General features: G+C 45.9%; 1 protein-coding gene across 4 annotated transcripts in view; it reads right to left on the minus strand.

The window, feature by feature from the left end:
- Positions 1 to 24,029, minus strand: part of STK39 (serine/threonine kinase 39) — a 279,398-nt gene that overhangs the window by 188,299 nt on the left and 67,070 nt on the right. For all 4 annotated transcript variants that reach the window (XM_053665140.1, XM_037140707.2, XM_053665141.1 and 1 more), the window contains exons 3-5: positions 22,014 to 22,122; positions 18,796 to 18,937; positions 17,580 to 17,635 (exon numbers count right to left, since the gene is read on the minus strand). In XM_053665140.1, the coding sequence (XP_053521115.1) occupies positions 17,580 to 17,635; positions 18,796 to 18,937; positions 22,014 to 22,122 (307 nt within the window). The remainder of the gene's footprint in view (positions 1 to 17,579; positions 17,636 to 18,795; positions 18,938 to 22,013; positions 22,123 to 24,029) is intronic.

Genomic DNA, 24,029 nt, shown 5'->3' on the forward strand with positions numbered 1-24,029 from the left:
CTCCCCCAGGGCAGGGTCAAAATCCCACAGCGCAGCATGCAAATCTGACTCCCTTTTCCTCATCTGCCTCGGCTATCACTATTCTCAAATGCAGACCTTGAGCTCAGCCCTGCTAAACTGCTTTCTTTTTACTCCTTGTCCTCATGGTGCTGCTCCCTCTGCAGCTGAGGCTCTGACAGCAGCCAGTCTGGTCCACACTGGTCCCTCCACTAAGGGGGGGCATCAGCAGAGGACATTCTGCCTGACAGAAGTATCTTTGGCATCTTGACGCTTGGTGCCTTGGGCTTTTTCACAGCCCCCTTTGTGTCAGGGTGTGGTGAGTTTGATGGGCATCCTTCACGGTGGCCTAATTCGTGGTGTACTACTTAAGTAACTGAATTGTTTTACTTTGATGTGTGAATACTAAGCCTTAAGGAGGACTTTCAGGGTTTGGTCGTGTAGCTAGCTACCTGATTTGCAGAGTGGCAGATCCTCCAGGAAACAGCATGGCCCCAGCTGGCAAGGGCGGGTGTCACAGTGGTTAGAGCAAAGGCTAGATTATCCACCAACTGCCTGACTCCATCAAGGCACTTACACCCTTTCTGAGCCCTTGTTCCCTTATCAGGCTCCTTGGTTACACCTATTTTTATATTACTTTCATACTTATAACACTGTCCCACTTCTTTTTACCACATATAAATATGCTTCACAATAACTGTTAAGTAGATCAATAAGGTACTGTTCTTCTATACCTTTAAAAAAAAAAACTAGGTAACTAGGCTGAGCATTAACATTTCCACAGTGATCAATACGCAATATGAAAAAGGTATGCCTCCTGACTTCAAGGGAACATATTACCATGCAGGAGAAATAAGACATGAAACAATAAGCAACAGACCAATGTGTTAAACCAAATGCTACACCATGCTAACTGTGTACAAGCAGAGGAGCCACGACTGTAACAGCCATGTAAGACTTTGCATCCAAGGGCGCCCTGGCCCTGGCCCTACAGATGAGGCTAAGATTTGGATACGTGAGCCTGAAGGGAAATGACCTTTCAGAGAAACAGCACGAGCAAAGCACAAGTGTTGAGCCAACAAGAAAAACCGCCTGACAGCTGCAAGGGTCAAAAACTCAAGTAACTACAGGGGCCAGACAGGAATGTAAAGGGGGGAAGAGAGTCCTGAAAACCAATAGCACAATCTCCATGATTACGGGCGCTTGGTACTTGGTCTCAGTGCAGGGAGATATTAGGAAGTGCTGGGCCCTTCCCAGGAGCCCATTCTCAGTCTACAGCAGACTTCTGCTATTCAGCTGGAAAAGAAAGCTGCCACCGAGGAATGCAGACTGGGTGTTGCAGATGTTCCAATTTTCCCCAAGAAGGCCAAACATCAAGATTTTTATGTAAAACCTCTTTTTTTGTTGTTGTCATTGGAATAAGTTTTTTTTAAGTCAAAAAGCAAAACAAAGTAATTCTGCCCGCCTGACTTAGCCTGCAAAACTAGTCTGCCAGCTGTGTTGTTATGATGTCTAAAATTTACTGAAAATACACCGACACACACCACATAACAGTGCTGTGATACTGTGACCCAGGTGGTCCACTGGCATTCTGACCCAGGACGTGGAAAGGGTTTGGCAGCCCTGGATTCAGGATGCCAGAGGCAGCTGCAGGATATATTTCTGTTTTCTGTATCTAAGTAAGGATCAGTGTGAGCCGGGTAAATTCTGTAAAGAAGGATATTATCCAGGAACATGGTCATGTCGATAGGCGTGATGCATGTTAGGAATGGGATCTCACTGGTAAAAAGTCAAGGTACTTAGCACACAGAGAGTGGCTAAAATAATTTTGATTTACTCCCCACTCTTGCATAAATAAAGATTCCAGCTAGGTCTGAGGTTAAGCTAAATCCCTAACCAGTTCTATATCTCATGAGCTTCTAGATGCCAGCCAAGTACAAATGTACGAGAAAACTGCATCTGACATTTTGTGTGTCTGCTTCCAGTGAATTTTTCACCTAGAAGAACAAAGAGCCAAACAAATTATGAGGACTCTTTAGGGGCTTGATTGCTGATGAATGGCAAAATTTGACCTGAAACTTGATTTCCTTAAAACTTGGGGGTGACACTGTAGCTGAGCAGTCACCCCCTCAAACATCTACTACATCTAGTAGTATCCGTGAAAGGAACCTGAGTTGTGCATGAAGTGAATGGCTCGGGTCAAATCAACACTTGGCCGGAGACTAACAGAGTCAACATTCAATAGTTCAGAGCTTCCTGAAATGTATTCCAAATGGGTGACAGGAGCTACTGACCCCTTCAGACCTCCAAGCTCTTGGCTGGGGTTGGGGCAGGAACCACCAGAGCCGCAGAGGCCCCTGGCAGGTCCTCTTTTCTCCAGAGGCCATGCACGATGGAGAAGCGCAAAGAAGCACTGAGACCATTGAGGAGCCCAGCCATGAAGTCTGAGCAGCAGGTAAGGGAAGCTGTGCCTGACCCTATTAGCACCCTGGACTGCTGCTGCTGCTGCTCTCTCTCTACGAACAAGAAAGTGGGGGAAAGGAATGATGTAGAGGCGTTCAGGAAACGAGGAAGACCAGAGGCGAGGAAGATTATCATCACAGCTACAGCCAGGGAGCAAAAGCAACAAGGTCGGTCGGTCTTTGTCTTTGAATGGAGATTCTGGAGATGAAAAAGGATAGACAAATCCTTAAGAAAATAGGATGATTTAGTGGCTATTGGAATTGAAAGAAAGGAAGGAATAAAAAAAGATTAAATGTCTTGCCAAAGGCTACACAGTGAGTTACTGAGGGTCTGACTGAAATCAACAGCACTTCACAGAGCAGTCAGCCACTTACAGGTTCAACTTCCTTTTTTGAAAAAGTCGGTGTATTTTTCTGTAATGAAAAGGAAATGCAAAGTGAAGTAACAGGGCTTAATCCTCCACAGATCCTAAGCTCTTCCGTGAGTAAAGATCGAGTTGTGGTTATCCAACAAAGAAAAACTAGATGGAGGTTCTCTCGTTAATCCTAAATGTCCTATTTATATCATCAAAAAACAATCCCTTCATAATTTGGTTTGATTCCCAGTTTCGTTTCTTTTTTTTTTTTCTTTGTTCTCATGAGAGACTCTCGAGACTTTATTGGCGAAACTGAAATGTGCTTCTCAACACCCAGGAACACTGTCAGGGCTGCCAGCATCGGCCTGCCCCAGTCCCACGGGTTTCCTCAACTGCCACCCACGGACGCTGGGTGACTGGGTCAGGCGGAGACGCAGCAAGCACTCTGCAAAAGGAGGTGGTAACCGGGTAAGTGTTGTTGCGGGAAGGAGCCAGTGCTGGAGGCCCCTCTGCTCCCACACACACAAGGAATGATGGCCGAGCACGGCTGCCTTGTTCTTCTTCGAGTGCCTGTGGGAAGTGAGACTCTGACCAGAATGCGACAATCAGAAGTGCATTTTAAGAAAGTTAGTCTGGACGGAGCAGGAGCCTGGCCCGCAGCTGGACGAGGCACGCCTGGTGCCGCAACTGCGAGAGCAGCGACTGCCCTGCCCGGTGGCCGCCTCTCACGGACAGAATCTGGCGGGGAAGGGTGTCCAGGAACTACCCGCAAACAGAAGGTGACAGACACCTTCAGTTCTGAGTGCAGTATATTGAACGTGTATTTCTTTTTCAGTATAATTAAACCTGGCCTTTTCTACCAGGTTTTCTGTTTGTTTGATTTTTGTTTGTACGTTAAATTGGAACCCCTGCTCACCCTCCTGGAGCCTTGCCATCTTCGGAGTGTCATCAGACCTCCAGGCAAGAACAGCCTGAGCGGGAACGGGAAGGGCTGTCCCTTGTGCCTGCGGGGAACCCCTGCAAACCCAGGCAGGGGACAGCATGGAGGCCTCCAGACGGATGCCGCACCTCTTCTGGGTACCTGTGCTCTGTCCAGCAGAACTCAGCACACCCAGGGTAGGAAGCAGAGCCCAGAGCCCAGGGGACCAAGACAGGACATGGCAACATCTAGGACAGCAGCTGCCAATACTTGCTGAGCTCACTTTCTCCTGAAATAGTGCTACTTTGCCCACAGGAACGGTTTTCCCACTACTCCAATAGTGATATTCCACTGTACCAGGAATGTGAGTGTAACTAGCAAAACACCCAGTAGTGATGCCTGGGTGTGGGATGTGCAGCCCGCTGTAGAGGCATTCCACGGGGTCCTGACCCTTTCTAGGGAGGTCCCCACCGCCCATCCTGGACTGAAAGGAAGAGAAGCACCAGAGAAGGGAGGACACAGAGTAGGAAGGAGCTGCATTTCCACCCCCCCCCCAGGCCCTCTGGACTCTCACGGGCCTGTGTGCAATCCCTATTACACTCCCTGCAAATTCACGTAGCTTCTTGGAACAGCAGTTTCATGAGCTATAAAATGGGAGGCAGGGAATATAGATTTTAGATTATCAGCAATAATGTAGTGCTCACTACTTGCTGCCTACCCAATACTATAATGTTTTAATTATAGTGACCGAGGCAATCAAGGGGCTTGGCTCCTCCCACGAGTGACCGTTCTGAGGGTCTGCCCTGGTCCTGGCCCGTGAGATCCAAGGGAAACACAGCACGGGCTTCTGGGGGGGAATTGTCCTCCCGAGTACAAGAACTGCCTTATAAGGCTCTCTCTTCCCCTCTCACCTCCCTGTTTGGGACACTGTCATGTGAGGATGTGAGGATGTGAAGCCGGGAGCAAGAGCAGCCCATGGGATCACGAGCTGCCTGACATGACTGGGGTGCAGCACAAGAAGCAGGAAAGAGCCCATGACCCCCGTGACATCCAAGGGCTTCTGCCTTAACCCCAGAAACGAATGTCCGAGACTTCTGTCACTGAGACAATTAAATGTCCACGTTGCTTAATCTCCTGCCAGTCAAGCACCCTGGTATCTGTACCCAAAGGCTTCTCAACTCTGACGGCCCCGTCCTTGCCCAGTCCAGCCATGCTTGTTCATACTCCCTGACTGCTCCCTGACTGTTAAGCATTGCATCACAGGCCAAAGTGGCTGCAATCCCCAAAAGGACTTGGGTAAAAAATCAGCAACAAAACAATTTAGCGCCCTGTGCAATTTTGGAGTTTTAAACAGCTCCAATATTAAGTGTGGTTTTTAATGCCAGGGGCACAAATCAAAACAAACAAATGCACAGCCATCTCAAGGGGTATAAAAAACACTGCAAGAAGACTCTAGCTTACTTTTTTGCCAATTGTTCCTGTTCATGGCTATACTTAGATGTTTCAGAAACAGAAGGATACGATTCTAAGAAAACAGGAGAGAAACACGTCTTCAACCTTCCAGTCCGCTCAAAGTGGTCCCTAAACCAAAGTCACCAGCATCATCTGGGGGCCTTGGAGAAATGCGGAGTCTCGGTCCCACCCCGGTCCCACTGAATCAGAGTCTGCACTGTGGCAAGATGCCAGCTGATTCCATGCACAGGCTGGAGTCACACCCCTCGGGAGTCCTGCCTTCCTACCACTTCCTACCAGGGGCTGTGGTGGCCTGAGTCCGTATTGCGGGAAGCCCTCCAAGTGCAGCCAGTCCCCCGCTTCCCTCCTTCACCCCTGAGATGGAGAGACCGCGGGAGTGGAAAGAGCAGTAGCAGGAAAAAAGTTTAGGGCACATCCACATATCTCATGACACAGTAAGTACAAGGGCAGTACAGTAATCGTCTCTTATCCTGGATTTCACTTTCCACAGCTTCAGTTACCTGTGGTCAACCACAGTCCAAAAATATTAAATGGAAAATTCCAGAAATAAAATCCCAGGGGAAAAAAATCCATAGGTTTTAAATTGCACACTATCTGAGCAGCGAGACAAAATCTCCCACTATCCTCCTCTTTCCCGCCCCGGATGTGAATCATCCCGCTGTCTAGCATAAGCACCTATATATGCCACCCACCCTCCCACCCACCAGTCACGCAGCAGCCATCTCAGTCATCAGACCGACTGTCACGGCACGGCAGTGCTTGTGTTCAGGTCACCCGTATTTTACTTGACAATGGCCCTGCAGTGCAAGAGTGGTTTAAACATTACCATAGGTACGTATGTGTAGGTAGAAACATAGTATATATTGGGCTTGGTACTATCCGTGGTTCCAGGCATCCGCTGGGGGTCTTGGAACACGTTCCCCACAGGTAAGAGGGGACTACTGCACTGAAAAGAAAAATCTTACCCTGCAAGAACTGTCTGACTCGTGATTCTAATGTGTCAAGCAGGACAAACAAATTCACGCACATGGCACACCTCTATGGGAATACTCCGATGTGTACAAAATCTTTCTTTAATACATGAAAATAATTTATAATCATAATCCTAATTAACAGTCCATTAGTAACAGCTGCTCGCTGGAGGTGGCAGGGCCCAGAGGAGACCAGCTGCACAAAAGCATCACTCTCAGCACAGATGTCTGCAACATGACCCCTCTCCTCCCATCGCGAGAGCCTCCAAATGCAACTCACTGTGTGCGGGCATCAGTATGTCATTAAAGTGATAGCACTGAATCTGCTCATCTTTGGAGCAAGTCAACAATAATTATGTAGGCACCTTATCTACTATTAGTAATCAATTACTCACACACCACTTCACTGCAGATTGGGAAATACCACCTGCCCTGCTGGGACAGGACTCAAAGAGGGACCAGACAGAACCGAAAGAGGTTTTCTGAAACCCTCGCTCTTTACCCAATCTCCTTTCCTTCCACAATACTCCTGGTTTTCAGTTCCACTTATTCCTTCTGCCAAGCAAAGGATCTGGCTTGGTTCTACATGGGCTGCAGCCCCCACCCACCCAAGGCATGGCGTCCAAGGCAGGCACTCTCAGAAAATACAACCTGCCCTGTTTCCAGAGTCGGGGACCTAGACAGTCACTTCTCAGCTGCTCTGGCCCAATCCATGTTTCCCACCTATGAATGAGAGAGGAAGTCCTGACCTTCTTTGAAACATCAGAGAATAACAATTTCATAGCCTTTCCTCACAGCAAAAGAAGAAATCAGAAGGCATCTTCCTTTTAGTCCCTTTTAGTCCTTTTTAGGTAGAGCTTCTCTTTTTAAAATGAAAGTGACACACAGAAACAAACCTTTCCATGACTGGCATCTCATGTGGGCAGGCTCCTGAAATCGCCATCAACTGGTTTCTTTCAAGTGAGTTATATTTTCACTCATAAGGGGGAAGCAGCACTTGCCTGCACCTTGTACATGGGATCAACACCCATTTACAAGCACAGAGACAAATAAGAAAAATTCAACAGGAGGATGCTTGGTAAAAATGCCAAGGCTGTACAAGCTGCCTCTCTCCCCGCAACTCCTCAACCTTCTCACAGTGGAGACAACACAGACTTAAAAGGGCCAAAGAGAGAGAGAAAAAGTGGTGGATGATGTCGATTTACATTTGTCTCATGGTTTGGGTGACTAACACAGTTCGTTAAGACACAGTATGAAGGTCAGCATTAGCTTCAGACAATGGAAAACGACAGGTACTCTGCCCCTGTATGTAAGAGCCACAGGACCCTTCCCCGAGCAGGTGAATTTCTGGTGAGACTGCAGCCAGAGGCCACGCCTGGTGGGGCAGCCACAGAAGGGAAGAGGGCCGCAAAGGATGGAGCGGCAATACAAGGCCAGCTGTGCCACAGGTGCCAGGCAAGAGCTGGCTTTGTCAAGCCCAATGACAGACACGACCAAGAACTCACTAGTGGTCGACTTTCTATCAAGCATGATAATTACAGTGCATAAGGGAAAACCACAGATAATCTCCGAAACATAAACCCATTATTCCCTGGCTCCCCAGTGGGAGGCAGGAGGGATACTTTTTAAGGTGCTCTGGTAACAGTAACCACAGGACAGTTACCTGGCTTCTTCTTCCCTCCTTGCCATTCTCTGATTTGAATGCTTTCAATTCGGGACTAAGGCTAATGAAGGGACACTCAGAACATTTTGATGTAAGACAGGGCCTTGGAGAAAGTCTTGTCAACCTTCCTTATTTTAACAGTGGAAAAAAACCTGAGCCCCCAGCAGCTGCACTGTCAAAAGGTATAGAGTTAAGCGGCAAGAAGGCAGAGGGGTTGAGGGTCAGGGGGCCGGCTAAAGGCAAGGAATTAGGCCAAGCTCTGAAAGTGAGGCCAGCAGACCTGAGAGTGATCTGCTTTTACAGTCTTCAAAACGACCTTAAATAAGCCCTCAGTCGCCTCATCTGTCAGACCTACTGCACTGACCTGATGGACCTGCTGTAAGGAGAGCACAGGGTGAGCACGTTACACAGGCATTTGCATTTCCCAAGGCAGACGCATGCTCTGGAGTCAGTGGGGATTCGGGCGGGCCCTACCCACAAACACAGGCACAAGTCACTTAGATCAAATGTTAATGAGTCTAAATTTCCAGTGCAATATTAATATACCTGCAGGTGGTCTTTTTCATACAAATCTCCACTCAACAACTATTAGAAGCTTCCAATAAACCAGAATAACCCATCCGTACACTGTTAAAGAGATGGGCCCTATGGGAGATGATTAAAAATAGCAGAATTCCAGTTGCCACAAGTATTTAAAGCAACAATTTACATCATTTCCACATAGTTTTGCAAAGGACTAGCTGGGACTTCAAAGAATTCTCAAAGAATCTGGAGTTTTTAAAATCTGTGATCAAGAAAACTATACATCTACAATAAAATTCATAACACTGAAAAGTCACTAATATACGAGAATCACACACTAAACTCTGTTGCTCGGTATGCTTTTCGTGTGATTTGCTAAGTAGTCACATGTTCCATAATTCACTCAACAGTTGGTAACTGGGCCCTTTACTAAGTGTCTTTCCGGTCCTAAACACTGGGAGTCCAGAGCAGAAACCCCTGCCTTCCTGGAGGTGAACTTGAAACGGAGGCGGGGCAGGAGGGGGCAATACAGACAACCAACAAAACTACGCAGTGTAGTACACAGCGGTGGTTTTCAGACCCGGTGGGCATCGGGACACTGGAGGGCTGTGACGATGCAGGCTGCTGGGCCCGGCCTCTGGTTTCTGACTCAGCGGGTCTGGGGGTGAAAACGCCCGAGGATCTGCATTGTCATCCGGCTTCCCAGGTGATGAGGACAGTAACGCTGCTGGTCTAGGTTCACAACCTGAGCACCGGTCCCAGATCAGGGGACACGGAGTGGGGGTAGGGGAGCTGCGGTTTACCACAGTGGCGGTGGAAGCCTCACGCTGTGACCTCTGAGGCAAGACTCTGACAGGGGAACTGACAAGAGTATTCCAGGTAGAGGGAGCAGCCAACGCAAAGGTCCTGAGACCAAAGCAGGCATGGCAAGGAGGCTGGTTTGACTGGGGTGGGCAGAGGAAGAGCAGAAAGCGGGACTCGAGGTCGACAAGGCAGCAAGGACCCAGACTTGGTAAGGTGTGGGGATTGCTGACTTCGCTCTGAGGTGGGGAGACATTAGAGGGTTTTGAGGAAAGGCACGAGTCAAGTCTTCACCTTAGCTTAACGGCGTCGTTCTGGGTGCCAGAACTTGGCACGGAGGGGAAGAGCAGAAGAGGAGCACCTCTCAGGAGGCGAGCAAATTAATCCAGGCAAGAGCTGACAGAGGCTGGGCCCAGGACGACAGTGGGGGAGGCGGCGTGACGTGGTTCGCAGCAGGACTTGCTGCCGAACCAGACAGGCAGCACAGTGTAAGAGAGAGAAGTGCCGGGGGACAGCAACCGTCCGTCTGCCCAAAAGGAGGACGGGCTGCCTTCGGAAGGGCTGGGGGAGACCGTAGGGAGGGCAGCGCGTGGGGCCTGGGGTTGCAGAGTTCTCCAGCATGGTGGTCATACAACCTGCACAGGTGAAAGAAAACTGGGGAACCCAAGAACAGCATTTCACAGGTGACATGTGGCCAGCAAAGAGCTTGGCAGAGGCAGAGAGGAAGTGAGTAACCCAGGGGGCTGGCTAGATAATGCTTGGCTACTGGTATCAAGTGCACCCTATAAAATTAAGTGTTAAACCATGTTCATAGAGTATAAATACTTGTGAACTCTATTTAAATTTTTAAAAAACCTCTAAACTACTTATGACATATGCAGCAACTTATTGGATGTTATTAGTCAAAAACACTGATTCCTAAATCTTTCAGGGATACAATACATATTCAGGATTAGTCCCCAGAACAACCCATTAACTAGACCCAACTGTGGCTAACTTAGATTCCTCAAGTGTACACACTGCTATCCACGTACAAATTTTTTAAATTAAATCCTATAGCTAATTGTTTAATGCCTGTTTCACCTGAACTATTATAAACTCCACAAGAGTAGACGTAGTGTCTCCAATGCTTGCCACCACATCAGCTGGGACAACTGTGCCTGGAGCACAGTAAATGCTCAAGAAGCATCTGTCGGCTGCCCACACCCAGAGGGATGGAACCCGGACACCTAATGTTCACCTATTCGCCACGGAAGGACCACTTTTCATTTTAATACATGGAGGTTCTGGGAAACAGTAACAAATTTTAAACTGGAAAAAAAAAAGATCCGGCAGAGAACTGACTTGAATTGCTATGCTCTCCATCCCAAAACCCTTGTTTTTCCCAGACTTTAACAGCTTATGATAATATACAAATAACTGAATTTCATAACAACGCAGAAGGACCTTTACGGCAGGACAAAAGAAAGGAAGGGAGGGAGGGGGGAGGAGAACAACTGAGGCCATCTGCGCCCCCCCCCCCCCAGACACTCCTCCCAGGGACGCAGCCCTGCCCCCCACGCAGAGAAACCTGCACAGCTGAGGACCACGTCCAGCAGGGCAGCCAGCAGAGCGGTTCTCCCCCGCTGGGTTCACCCCGTTAGACTCCCTAAAGCTGTGACTCAAACAACTGCTGGCAGCTGTTACGGGGACAGGAAGCTGCTTAAAATCTCCCCGAGTCTTTCTCACCGACGGTGTGCAGAGGGAATGGAAACCAGGTTTCCGGGACCGCCTGCACCCTCAGTTCCTGCCAGAGGCTTCCCATGTGTTACCACTGACCAGCATCCCCCGGTTCAGGGGCCACGCCAACTTGCTGACGTGATTTACTCACCCCTCCCCCAAAAAAAGAATATATGGGAACTTTGGCAAGTTTGTTAAACCATAATTTGCACAGCTATAAGCTTCCTGGAACTCAAACCATATATCGTGGTTCACTATAAAGTACTTTACAGCCTCCAAAGGTCTGACTTTGCACTGGTCCTCTGCTTTCTGAGTGAGCCCAAGGTCTCTTAATTCACGCTCTGCTTCACGCCCCCTCAGCATTATTAATCATTTCACTGTCCTCTGGCTAAGGCAGAGCTTGCCTAAAATCAAAGCTGAAAAATGGTCATTAAAAAACTATTTTCAGCCTCAAAAGTATGCACTAGCACACATACCTAACTATTTTAAATGTTTTTGCCTCCCTCTCTGTAAGCTGATACATTCGGACTTGTGTGAGCTCTCAGCTGTGACCGACACACGCCCCCTCTACCGCTGTCAGGCCCGTGTAGGCGCAGCCTGCTGAGAGGGGGCGTCCGGCACACCTGGGGCTCAGATCACACTAATCAAAAGTTTGGGGGCACCTGTTGGGTGTCAGGTACTCCTGGGAGGTATTGAGATGAACGCCATGGAGAGTTTACGGCTGGTAAGGATATGGCCTGTGGGGAAGAGGGGGACACACGGACCCACGCTCGCTAGTATGCGTCACAGGCCTTCTACTTGGAGCATGTAAAGGACAGTACTTTCAAGCCACCAGAATAAGGGCCAGACATGGTAAGGATGGGGACGTTAGAGAACGGGTGGGAAAAGGTTTCTCAAGGAAAGAACACTCCTTCCTTGACCCAAATTGGCTCTTTCATGACCCAAATTGAGTCATGAAAGAGAAGTGAGCCAGGTAAAGAAGGGGGATTGCAAAGGAGTGAAGCAGAAAGTGGTGGGGGGGTGGGGGGGACAGGTAACAGGAGGAACAGGTGGGGGCTTCATGTGCCACCTGGGGGAGCTGGTACTTTATTCCAACAGCAACAAGGTTTAACTTGACGCCACAGAATTATACGGTCAGATTGGCGCTGTAGATTTTTCACTCTGGTAATATTAGGGAAAACAAAGGGGTAAAGAAGGAGAAAAAGCAAAGGATACGGCAAGAGGTCAGTAGGATGCTTACAAGCCAGGCCTCCCTACCTGCCCAACTGTGATGTTACAACAGCCTCCAGAATTAAAGGGCACCACCCCCATTTCAATACAAAAGCAGTGCAACTGAACTAATTCTAAACTGGAATGGGTGTTAACTCCCTCAACCCACTAGCATTTTCCCGTTGCACAGATGTAGAAACTGAGGTGCAAACAGGTTAGATTACTTGGGTACAGGGTGAGAAGTTAGCAGCCAGGATGTGAACCGCAAGCAGTCTGGTAAACATGACGACATCATCACCTCTATCGGGGGTGATGCCTCAGGAGCTTTCCAAGTTTTCTGACCCTAGGATTCAGAGAGCCCACATTACCTGCTGGAAGCAGCAGCCGGTCCTCCCTACAACACAAGAAATACTCTCTCTCTTTCACCCCATCAAAGTACACTTTACGGGAGCCAGAGAACACAGAAGGGCAACGAAAGAATGTGGGAGCAATGGGCATAAAAACTCCACCTGGCACACCACCCTCTGATGCCGGAAGCAAGTTAAGTCAGGTTGCACATTTTCCTGGCAGAAGCTGTAGTCACAGGGTTTTGCGTTGTTTGAGACGCAGACTACAACTGAAAATGTATGCAGAGGCTGACTAAGGATATGTCTCCCTTCCAGAAGAAAATCCAGATGCCACCCAAAGTCATACCCATGTGCCTGAGACAGTGAAAAGCCTAGTGCTTATGTTTGATCTGGTGGCCTCAGGGACACAGAGAGCAACGTGACGATAATGTTCTGGTGCCTTCACTCAGCACTAGATCCGATTTCTGTTAGAAATGGGGGGGTGGGAAGTTCAGATCCGCACATTTACACAGACACCTCAAAGATCAAAGGTGAGTGAAAAATGAGTGTGAATTCCACCTTATATGACGTAGTAATATGCTTTTAGAAAGTTCCTTAGAAAACAAATTGGTGTGAAATCAACATTTTCATAGTACATTAAGAGTGATCACTATTTAAAAGACTCCTAAGATAAATATATCTACGGTGGCCATCCCTAAGGTACCTGATTTATATGAATTTCTGTTTGCTTAGAATACCATCTCTCATGAATTCCGGACAAACTGGCTTAGTCACTTGCCAGACAAAGCACTAAGCTCTTCCTGACAATATGACAGAGCATCAAATTAGAAAGCAAAATGCAAAGGCCGTGGGAAAAGCATGACTTTCAAAGAGCCACTCCTTCTATCACGTATTACAGCAACAGTGACTGTACTTACCGAGGCACCCTAAGCAAGGTTATTATCGGGAAGTCATACGCACAGGTCGTCCGTGCACAGAAGAAATACTGAGAAGCAAAGCATTTTCTTTTAAACCCTGACGAGACAGTCCTCAGGTTTTCACTCACTACATCAAACCTGAAGTCTCCCAGGATAAAAAGAGTGTGGTGTCACTGCCAGGCTTAACTCTGCACCAAATGAAACCTAAGAGGATTGCTCCTCCTAAAAGCTCACAAATGATGCTGTGTGTCTCAACTTGAAAAATGGGGAAAAGGTACTGAATATGTTTCCCAGCCCAAAATAAAATCAGTTTATACAGATATGTAGAAGAGTTAGTGATTGCTACATGACTTCTATTCAAAACCGAGATCATTTTGATCCAGATTCAGGATTCATTTCCTAGAAATCCCACCGACCTGGAGCCCCAGGCCCTGAAGGCTGACTCCGTCACTTATTCCATGCGTGATCTGGAAGCTCAGAACCTCAGCTTCTCATCTGTAAAATGGGTATAAAAACAGCACATTCCCCTTGGGGCTGTGGTGAGGACTGAATGAGTCACAGAGCATCAGCACACAGAACCTGGCCTGGCACATAGGAAGCACTCAATGCGCATGACTGTAGTTCCTGATTTTATATCCATGGTCGAAAAAGCATATATTATTTCCACAAATTTGTACCGTTGGAAATAGAACCAAGTGTATTAGCCTCACTCTCACTCATTGGCTGCATAACAGGGGGAGAGTTTTTCGTGGTTTGAACCAGGCCTTTTCATTTTCCCTTTCCTCACAGAAAGTTCTGAGAAAGGGAATATGTGTATATACAGTAGAGGGAGTGTGTTTTTTTAATACAAATTCTGGTTTCTATTAGAATAGCAAGAATACTCTCTTTAAAAGCAATGCTCATAATAATACTCTCAAGGTAAGCAAATATGACATTCGAAGTAGTAAATGCGAACTTCTCCCCCACTTAACTTTTACTTCAAAATGAGGCCCAAAGAGCACACAGATGCAGGAAGACAGGACAAACAGCCCTAGGGAAAGCAACGTGCGATTTGCTCACACATAATAGGCAGCGACAAGGAGAGCCACTCTGGCTCTGCTGTTGCTGCAAGTCTCCCTTTCAGCCCCAGCACCAGACACAGGTGCCGGCAACCACCCCCGACTCCCGGGCTGGTTCTTGTCCTGTGACCCACTGCCTGACCAAGTAGTCAAACTCCCATCAGATGGGGACAGTGGCAGCGTCTACCTGTTCCGAGGAAATAGTCCAAGGGTTTTTAAAGCAATATTCCTATTTTATAGGTAAAACAAAAAAAAATAATTTTAAATACTGTATGAATTCAATGTTATTCTCAGGTCAGAGAATATAGAGAAAATTAAATGTGAATTTTCAAAAGTCATAGCTCTAAGAATGTAGAGACTGCAATTTAAATGCCTGTGAAGCCCTGGCTGGTGTAGCTCAGTGGACTGAGCGCGGGCCTGTGAACCACACAATCGCAGTTCGATTCCCAGGCAGGGCACATGCCTGGGTTGTGGGCCAGTTCCCAGCAGGGGACACACAAGAGGCAACCATACATTGATATTTCTCTCCCTCTCTCCTTCCATTCCCCTCAAAGATAAATAAATAAAATCTTAAAAAAAACAAATGCCTGTTAAGCCACCACAATGCACCTGGGAATGGCAATCCCGGCTCATGTTCTTTCTTGCACAAGCCTGAGAACAGAGGCCCAAAAAAGGTACCAAGGAAAGACCAGAGTAGCCACACAAAGTCCTGCTACATGCCAGGCACCGCGCCAGGCGCTTCACACTGACTCGTTTAATCCTCACAACAACCCAAGTGGGGGCTTCCTACACATGCCCTTGAGAACCCAGCAGCCACCACAGAGCAAGGGCGTCCTAGGCTACCCCCAACACCACCACCCCCTGTGAGGAAAAACCCCAAACAGCTGAGAGGAAGAGAAACTGTCAGGAAGTCCCACCTCGGGGGGTCCTCACTGAGAGAGAGAAGCCAATGTGCTCCAGAAGGCCCAGAGAAGGAGCTCAGGTCATCGATCTGAGGAGGGTAATGGGATGAGGTGACTGGCAGGGAACCACAGGGCAGAGTACGGCGGGCTGGACCCACCTCCAGGTTTCAAAGGCACTTCACTGCTATTTTGATCCTCTTAGTGGGAAATGGTCATTTTGTCACAAAACACAGAAAGTGAGTTATATTTCCTTATCAGCTTAGTGCAAAATTAATAAGCTAACGTCTAAGTTTCCATAATTCGTAAGAATTACCTTTTTATAACTCATAAAGCCCCTCCAAGTTAAACCTCTTACAAGACAAATCCAGGCACCTATGGTGGCCAGGCAGTGCACAGGAGAGTTGCTGTGATCGTACTGGTCGTAATCAGCAGTAACAGTAGTACTGGTTTGCTGTAAATACCAGCAACAGCCACAGCACAGCAACAGCTGTTGACGTTAACTGTGTGCCTATCACATGCAGGCTGGCCACTGTCACAGTCACTGAATATAAAAAGCCTCATTTGATTTAGCAAAAAAAAAAAAGATGAGGTGGGTTATACTTGTATTTCCATTTAAGGAATACAAGAGGTTAGGTATTCCTTGAGTCTTAAAGAGGTTAGGTAACTTGACCAAGGTCACAGAGCCTAAGTGATGACCTGAGATTGCACTCTTAAAGACCACTCTGCGCTGGACGGGCTGAAGCTTTTGTCCACAAGTCCACAAGTTTTCTTCAGTTGTCACTTGCTCAGTTCAAGTGTTTTTTCCCCCCAAACTGCCCCTAGCTTGTGGAATAAGGGCCACTCTTTAGAATAAGGACAAGATACATATCCATAAGGCACTAACTCGGATGCCTCAAGAACAAAACTCAGCAACAGTAGTAAGAGCCACCAAAGTAGAGAGGGAAAAAATAGATGAATCAAGAATGGCTGAAAACTAATCATTATTAAGGCCAGGCAGTGGGTACAAGAAGGTTCTTCCAATTTTCTCTCTACTCTGTGCTCTGCTTGAAAATTTTCACAATAAGAGGTTTGAAAATGGCTTCTAGGACTACTGAGAGTTCATTAAGTTTACTGAGTCATTTCCTTTCGCTTGTTTTACTAGGACAGACTTCACATGGTTTAAAACTCAAAATGTTGTAAAAGTTAAACACTAAGCAGAGGGGGGTAAGCAACAACTCAGAGATGACTCAAAGCTTATCCTTGTGCTGGGTGTCTATTTGTTTTCTCATTGAAACTCTTGCATTTCTTAGGGTTCATTTCCAGAACCCTAAGACATGTCGAGAAATAAGGCTAGGACCAAGGTCTGTAATTAAATTTGGCCTGATAACTAAATTCAGGTGAAGAGCTTAAACCTATGCCAAAAACTAGGGCTTTTTCACTCTAACACAAAAAGAAGCAGATGAGGCCAACTCGACATTTGGGGCCAACGTCAACATTCTTCAACCACAGATTCTCACCAAGGATGCTGCTCGTAATACTTCATGCCTGGAGCCAGCAGGCTGAACACCCTTCCATTACAGAGAAGGACTGGTCAGCCCAAAATTCCAAAAGGACCGAGAGCTGCGAGGACTGCTGAGACAGACCTTCACGAACATGGGGTAAAACAGGAGAGGAGTCCATAAGGACATGGCTGCCTTGCACCCCAGGCCATTCTGGTTCCTCCGGGAGCGAGGACAAAATGAAAGACAGGTTCTATACATGGAAGGGGCCTGGCTGATGCACTTACTCAGTACACATTGACTTGGCTGCACACCAAACTGCTGTCAAGAATAGCTAGGCAGGATCGGATTTAAGAGCAAAGTAAGCCCTAGAATTTAAGAGCTCACAATTCTCTCAGCCAACCTCTTGAGAAATAAAGGGCTTTAAATTAACGTGTGCAATGTTTTCAACTTTCAAACTCATCAAAAACTCTCAGAGTGCTTTTCTTGCAGTTATGTAAATATTGCCATTATTCAATCTAAAAGGTAGAAAAAATAATGAAATTAAAAGTAAAATTGTTCTTTATCAAAGGGCTACATTCTACAATAGCATTTATAGGATGATCCAACAAAGAACAACAGGAAAACGTGTCATACCTGAGAACCCAACACTCTATACCATGGCAACCCAAATACCTTCTTAAAACGGACTGCGTGCACTGACTCATTTCTTAGGAATGATTCTATAAGCCTTGGAAATGCATCGCTTCTGTAAACAAGAATTTTTTTATCTTTATCAACGTTACCTGCTATTTGCACTGAACCATCCTCACCCAGAAGAATATTGCCAGCTTTCAAATCCCTATTCAGAAAAAAGAAAAGAATAAATTATGCAATGCAGATACTATATTGCACTAACTCACTCAGGGAGATTTTAAAACACATCATATAAGCAGCTATTTCACATGATTTTATCAACACTAAAATTGCATCATAGATTTTAAACAAGATACATATGATTTTAGTTTGTTCCTGGGGACTGGTTAGATTTTAGTAACACCTATTGTATGTGAAATCATTATCTAGATTTAATGAAATCAACAGTGAGCAGACTCTATTTTCTGTTAGAGTTAGAGACTGTCCATGTGCTCACAATACCATCACTTCATCAAGAATTAGGGCCCAGCCTACATACAGCTGGGCTGTTTCCACTGAAATTTGTCTGTGGGGCAATTCCGAATTAACCCCATCAGCCTCTTAAATGACTGCTTTATTCAGTCTCCCCTCTGGGGAGAGACTGGTTATGAACACTACTTACAATATTCTAGAATATATTTTTTTTCTGTATAGGAGTGTGCTGAGTAGTCTTAACACTTAAAGAAAAAGAAAAATGATATAGATTAAGTTTGATTTCTAACGTAATATTTTTTCTAATTACTGAACGCAAATAAATAGCTCACTTAGTTCAGGGTAGGGAAGTTAAAGTTGGCACTACTGGTAAATGGTTACCATATTTACCTGCCACTATTCCTAGGAACTCATTAGAAACACTGGACCATCATGTTCTCTGATGACTGGCGACCCAAATTGGCATTTTATGTCACCAAGAAGATGAAACCAGTGCCTCCTCCTTCCCTCTTGCCATCGTGTCAAAAATAATTAACATGTTACGATGTTCGAAGCAGTCTTGCCTGTACTTGAGGGTTAGAAATGACACCCAGTTCAAATGAGCACACTTCCAGAGCAGTACGTTAACTGATGTTTTTAATGAGTTCACTCAGTACTTTTTATATTCTGTTCTTATTCTAGTGAAAGCAGATAAATCGATTCTGAGGGTACCAATGTAATTTATCAAAATTCTTTTTCTTATTTCTTTCTTAAATACTTTTTTCCTTCATCTATTTAGCCTAAGTTAGAAATAATGCCAATACCTACCTACCTGCAGTATGTCTTTCCAGAATACTCTTTATTGACTAGGACTAAAGACACAGCTGAATTGAAACCTCTCCGCAGGGGTCATACCTGTGAATCTGACCGTTTCTGTGTAGATAGTCTAGGCCTTCCAAAACCTCTTTGAGAATTGTTGCTATTATTGCCTCTTCCAGAACTCCATTCTTATGTTCTCCTCGGTTGACAATGTACTTTATGATATCCAACATTGAACCTAAGTGGGCAGACAGAAGAGTTGAAAAAAATCGAGTAAGCATCTTCTTTACCTTTCCAGAATAGGGCTCCCAATTTAGAAAACTAAATGAGGACAGAAAAATGGTTTTTGTGTATTTAACACAAATATTCCCTAGGCATACAAACAATTGCAAGGCGGCCCACGGCCAGACACACTAAATGCGAGTTTGCAAGCTCACTTTCAGCTGAAGTAAATGAGAAGGGGTCTGGTTCTGGAACGGAAGACTACACAGGACCACTTCCCAGTTAGTCTACTTTCCCTAGACCTGCAATTGGTTACAGATTCAAAAGAGGGTCCAAGGTGTCTGAGCTGAGAAGGAAGAACCAGGAGGCCAGGAGACAGATAGCAGTGAACTTCTCAGAGCGAGCAGCCTGCTCTTCCATGATGTCTGACACACAGGTGGTAGGGACAGAAAAAGGTGTCTTGCCTTTAGACCATGATTACCACCAGAGGATTTCTTTCCAGGACACTAGGAAACCCTTCTTTTCACTTACTTGGTACCTGAGGTACTGACTTTTATAATAAAGAAATGAACACGCAGTACTCTGCTACGATAAACAGAGTAGTAGCCTTGGCACTGCGAATTCACGTTTCAACACATATTAATTACTATTCCACACCCCCCTTCGGGTCATTTTAAAAGCCATAATTACCTGGGGGCTCAACATTTCTGAAGAGTTAACAATTAGCTCACCTCAGGACCTGAGTTTGGCTCCAGGCTCTCAATGATTAACTAAGAGGACTGAGTTTCCCCATCAGATATTACTACGCCAGATGAACCACCCACCCTTCATTAAGAGATTTAATGTGATAAAACATTACAGAAGAAAACAAATACACATTTTCTACCTCAGAGAGAAACAAAACATCTGTTTATTCATAGACTCTTGGATGTTTTGATCATTCAGAGCATTCTACTCCCAGAAACATTTTACTTATTTATATCTTATAAGGATATACCGTACCAGGCGTATATGTATTTCTAGCTTGCTGATGGAAAACTGAGCAAGAGTTCCCATCTACCCACTCTCCTCTCCCCTGTGCAAACCTTTTTAAAACCTGTTCCTCTTACCCACTAAAGCCCATCCGTCTAAATTGTATTCTTTTAAAAAGACGATGAAATCTATCAAGTCCTCGGGAAAGTGGAAGGGGATATTCTCAGGCTCATAAAAGGTTAATAGGGATAAAAATAAATGAAAAGAGGAAGTAAAATCCTCCGCTGCTTGAACAGAATATTTGGGGCTATCCAGGGCCCCAGGTTACCAGAATTTCTCATTTCCTCACAGTTGGTGGACCCCACAAGGAGAGACCAGGGTAAAGTCTCTTATCGGAAAAGCACCATCCTCCAAAACACCAAGAAGCAGGCCTGACACTAGATACTGTGGTCGGGCTCCAACAGGCTTCCTTTCGCCTTTTCTTTCCTTTTTCTTTCGCTTTTTAATTAAAAACCAACTAGGCACTCAAGGAAATAATGACGAATTAGGATTAATGAGGAGACTGGGAACAGAACCCAACTAGGAGCTCCAGGCACCCTACCAAGACCCACACAAGCAGACCTGAGACAATTACCACGCATTTGTCATCTCATTTCTGGGCCTCTGCTTGATCCAAGACACTTTCTTTAAAAAAAGGAAAAAAATGAAAAGGCCTCCCTGGTAGAGCTTTAGCAGGAAATGGGTCTGCAGGTAAAACTGGGCCGTACAATGTAAGTTCCACTTTGCCAGCTTTGGCTTTGTCCCGGAACCACAAAACCCTCTCCTCTGCTCCTGTCTTCCTTTCATGTCTCAGGAAGACAGACGGCGATGTGACACCCTGGAGAGGGGACACACTAGAGAAGGGGTTGTGCTGGGCCTTATGAAGAGAATGGCTCGTGCCTCCTAAGCTTCAGTTTTCGGGGGTGGAACATAAAGGTGGTAACCCCTCTGGAGTTGCTGTTAAGTCAACAGGTCCTACAGTCACCGGTCACTGATTCCAGCAGGAACAGTTACTCTGTGCGTGACCTCGGGCGAGCTGCTTAACTCTCCTGAGCTTTGGTGAACTTTCTGAAAAACGGGGATGGTGCCCTCTGCCATTTAAGAGGTTGTGCACACTAAGTGAAACAAGGTAAGGAAACAGCCTGGAACGGGATCTAGCCACAGACTGTTTAACAAAGTTAAGGGTTATCATTATTGTTCCCTATCAATTAGTGATGTTAAAAGATGAAAGAAATAAAGAAATGCCAAAGCACCTTATTAATTACATTGTCCGTGGCTCTTACAACTTCAGTGATCTGAGGCCAGTGAGGGAAAGTTACTTTGTGCAAACAGGTGATGAACACCGTACCACTTCTGATCAATACTGCACACAAATGATGTAGCATGCAGAAAGTCTCTCTCCATTTCATCTGAGACAACATTTATCGGGCACCAGGTTCAGGGAATTAGAAGGGCACTTCCCTGTGCTTTCTTCATGAAGTCCACAGTGCGAATCTGCACTGTCCAACACTGTTGCCACTAGCCACCTAAGTTATTTAAGTATAAGCAAATTAAAATAGCACAGGAATTCAGTCCCTCGGTAACACCAGCCACATGTCAAGTGCTCCGGAGCCACATGTAACCAGCAGAAACTGGAGAGTACAGCTGCAGAACATTTCCATCACCACTGCACTGAAATAATTCATTATATGGCAGTGCGTTAAGGACTTGCATAATGTTAAAAAGGAAGGTTTTAAACAGAAAGGACTGGTTAACTTTTCTGAATAGCTGCAGAGAGGAAGTGACCTTTTAGGACTTGAAGGCATGGAGAGGGATGGAGGGACCTAGGGCTGAGGGGCAGCGCAGGTGAGGAGAGAGGCATCAGGGTGCAGAGGTGTTTAGGGAGATGAACCCACACCGGGAAGGCCAGGATACCAGGGGACACGCATTTTAGAAGTTAAACTGAATTGGACTTTATTCTCTAAGCAACTAATAAATCAAGCAAAACTTCTAAATACAGGAGTATGAGGCTCAAATCTGAAATCTTATTCAATATGTTGGCTTGCACAGAAGGAAAACAAACAATGACAAAATCCACTTACCTCCACTTAGTAATTTCATGACCAGCCAAAGTTCATCTTTGACCACAAAAGAGGTGTAATAGGTCACTACGTTGGGATGACTGCACTGACTCATGGCTTGAATTTCTTTCTATAAGAAAAGCAAAACATGACATAGTAGTACCATGAAGTGAACGTCGGGAAGCGAAACACAAATGAACCATGGTCGAACACCTGGCTACCTTTCCTGCTTAAAAGTATACCTGGGGTGGGGGCAAGGGGGGGGCTGCCTAAAACCTTTCCTTCAAAGAGCTCCATGAGAACTAACCTGCTTACGCACATTACCTCCAGGAGGCCACACAGCCCTGTTGACCAGCCACAGGCCCGAGAAGGACACCCTACTCGGCCAGCGCAGATCCCTGCTGTACCTGACTAGGTGCTTCCAACTTGAACTGAAGGCCTCCACAGAAAGGCAAGACTGGGGTTGTTAGTGGAAGACACGAGTCCCAGTGCCAGCCGGAACTCTGGTGCGTGTCTTAGCTCCCCCCTCATCTAAAATGAGACAACAAAACTGTTTCTGTTTGTCAGGACTGCTGTGATGATAAATGAGAAAAATTCATGAGAAAATACTAGAGTATCATTTCCCAAACTATCTTCCGTGGGAGATACTCCGTCAAGAAAATAAAGGGGCAGAGGGGGACTGGTAGAGTGAAGTCGGCTCGGGAAACAACAAATAACACATCTCCCTCCAAAGAAGGCGGTCACAAGGAGCGTGAGCACTGTCAAGGGCTCCGAGGAGACCTGCAGCAGATACACTGTGGCAGCTGAATCCCAGTTAACCGGGCGGGAAAACAATCTCTGTGTGTTATAGCTTAGAAAAGATCGCTGCAGAGAAAAAAAGTTTTATAGAGAGATATAAAACAGCAAAGTTTTGAAGTCAGACAAATGGAAAACTTTAATAAGCCACATATTTCTGTAATAGTCAAGTTCATACTGGTTCGGGTTTGTCATTTTTACGTTATTGCCAGATGGCTCGTACGAAAACCCTCGATCAAAGGTATCAGCTGAGTGTAACTCACTTTTAGGGTAAAAGCCACGAGAATCACCTCAGTCATCGAGAAGCCCCATTTATGCTATTACAGATTTGTGACAAAAGAAAAGTGTGTTTCCGCATCCCATCAATATTTTCAATAACAATGAGCATCTAGTTAACTTCAAGTTAACTTAAAATTGCCTAGCAATAATATCCCAATTTAGGCTGCAACCTGTGCATACTTAGTACTAATTATCCTCAAATTACTAAGAGCCTGTATGTCAGATAACTTTGCCAAAATACTATGGCAGGTAACATACTCATACATCTTAAATAAACTCCTAAGAAAATCACGAAGTTTTCTGTTTTCCTTCCATTATTTAACAACACTTTCCCTTCACTGCCTCCCTCATTTAGCTGATTCCAGGTTTTCTAAATCTGACTGACCCTTTTCAATTCAGCAGTGCCTGTCCTTTGAACAGGATCTGAAACCTGAGTTCCAGTTTCCATCTGTCTCTGGTGTGAGGTTTTGATGCCACGAGATGCTTCTGAAGGAGAAATGGAACACTGCCCAGGCCGTTCCTATTTCAAGTCACTAGCATCTGCTCGTTGTGGGAATGGCCCACTTTGAAAGCCTGCAGCACTAGGTAGGGTCCAGTTTAAACAGATGCCTCCTTTTTTCACAGGAATGGGAATAATGTTTCTCAAAAATACGTACACTCGACATTCTCTCACTATTCCACAGTCAATGTAAATGAATGGCTTTCTAGCTTTCAAATTCCCAACTTTCAAATCATTAATCAATACACGCAATACACAACCAATTGCCACATGAAAAGGAAGTCTTCTGCACTGATGCAAAGTTGGGTCGGAGTATGGAAACGCACGTCTTCTTTAGCCCTTTGCATTGAGATGGCCCATAACATTTCCTACCCAGAGTGTCAGGTTCTCTGACATGGCAGTGAATAAAATGTGGGGGAGAGAGAGAGAGAGAGAGAGAGAGAGAGAGAGAGAGAGTGTGTGTG

Source organism: Artibeus jamaicensis, unplaced genomic scaffold (genome assembly GCF_021234435.1).
Source record: "Artibeus jamaicensis isolate MK-2021 breed Jamaican fruit bat unplaced genomic scaffold, CSHL_Jam_final contig_391, whole genome shotgun sequence".
NCBI lineage: Eukaryota > Metazoa > Chordata > Mammalia > Chiroptera > Phyllostomidae > Artibeus > Artibeus jamaicensis.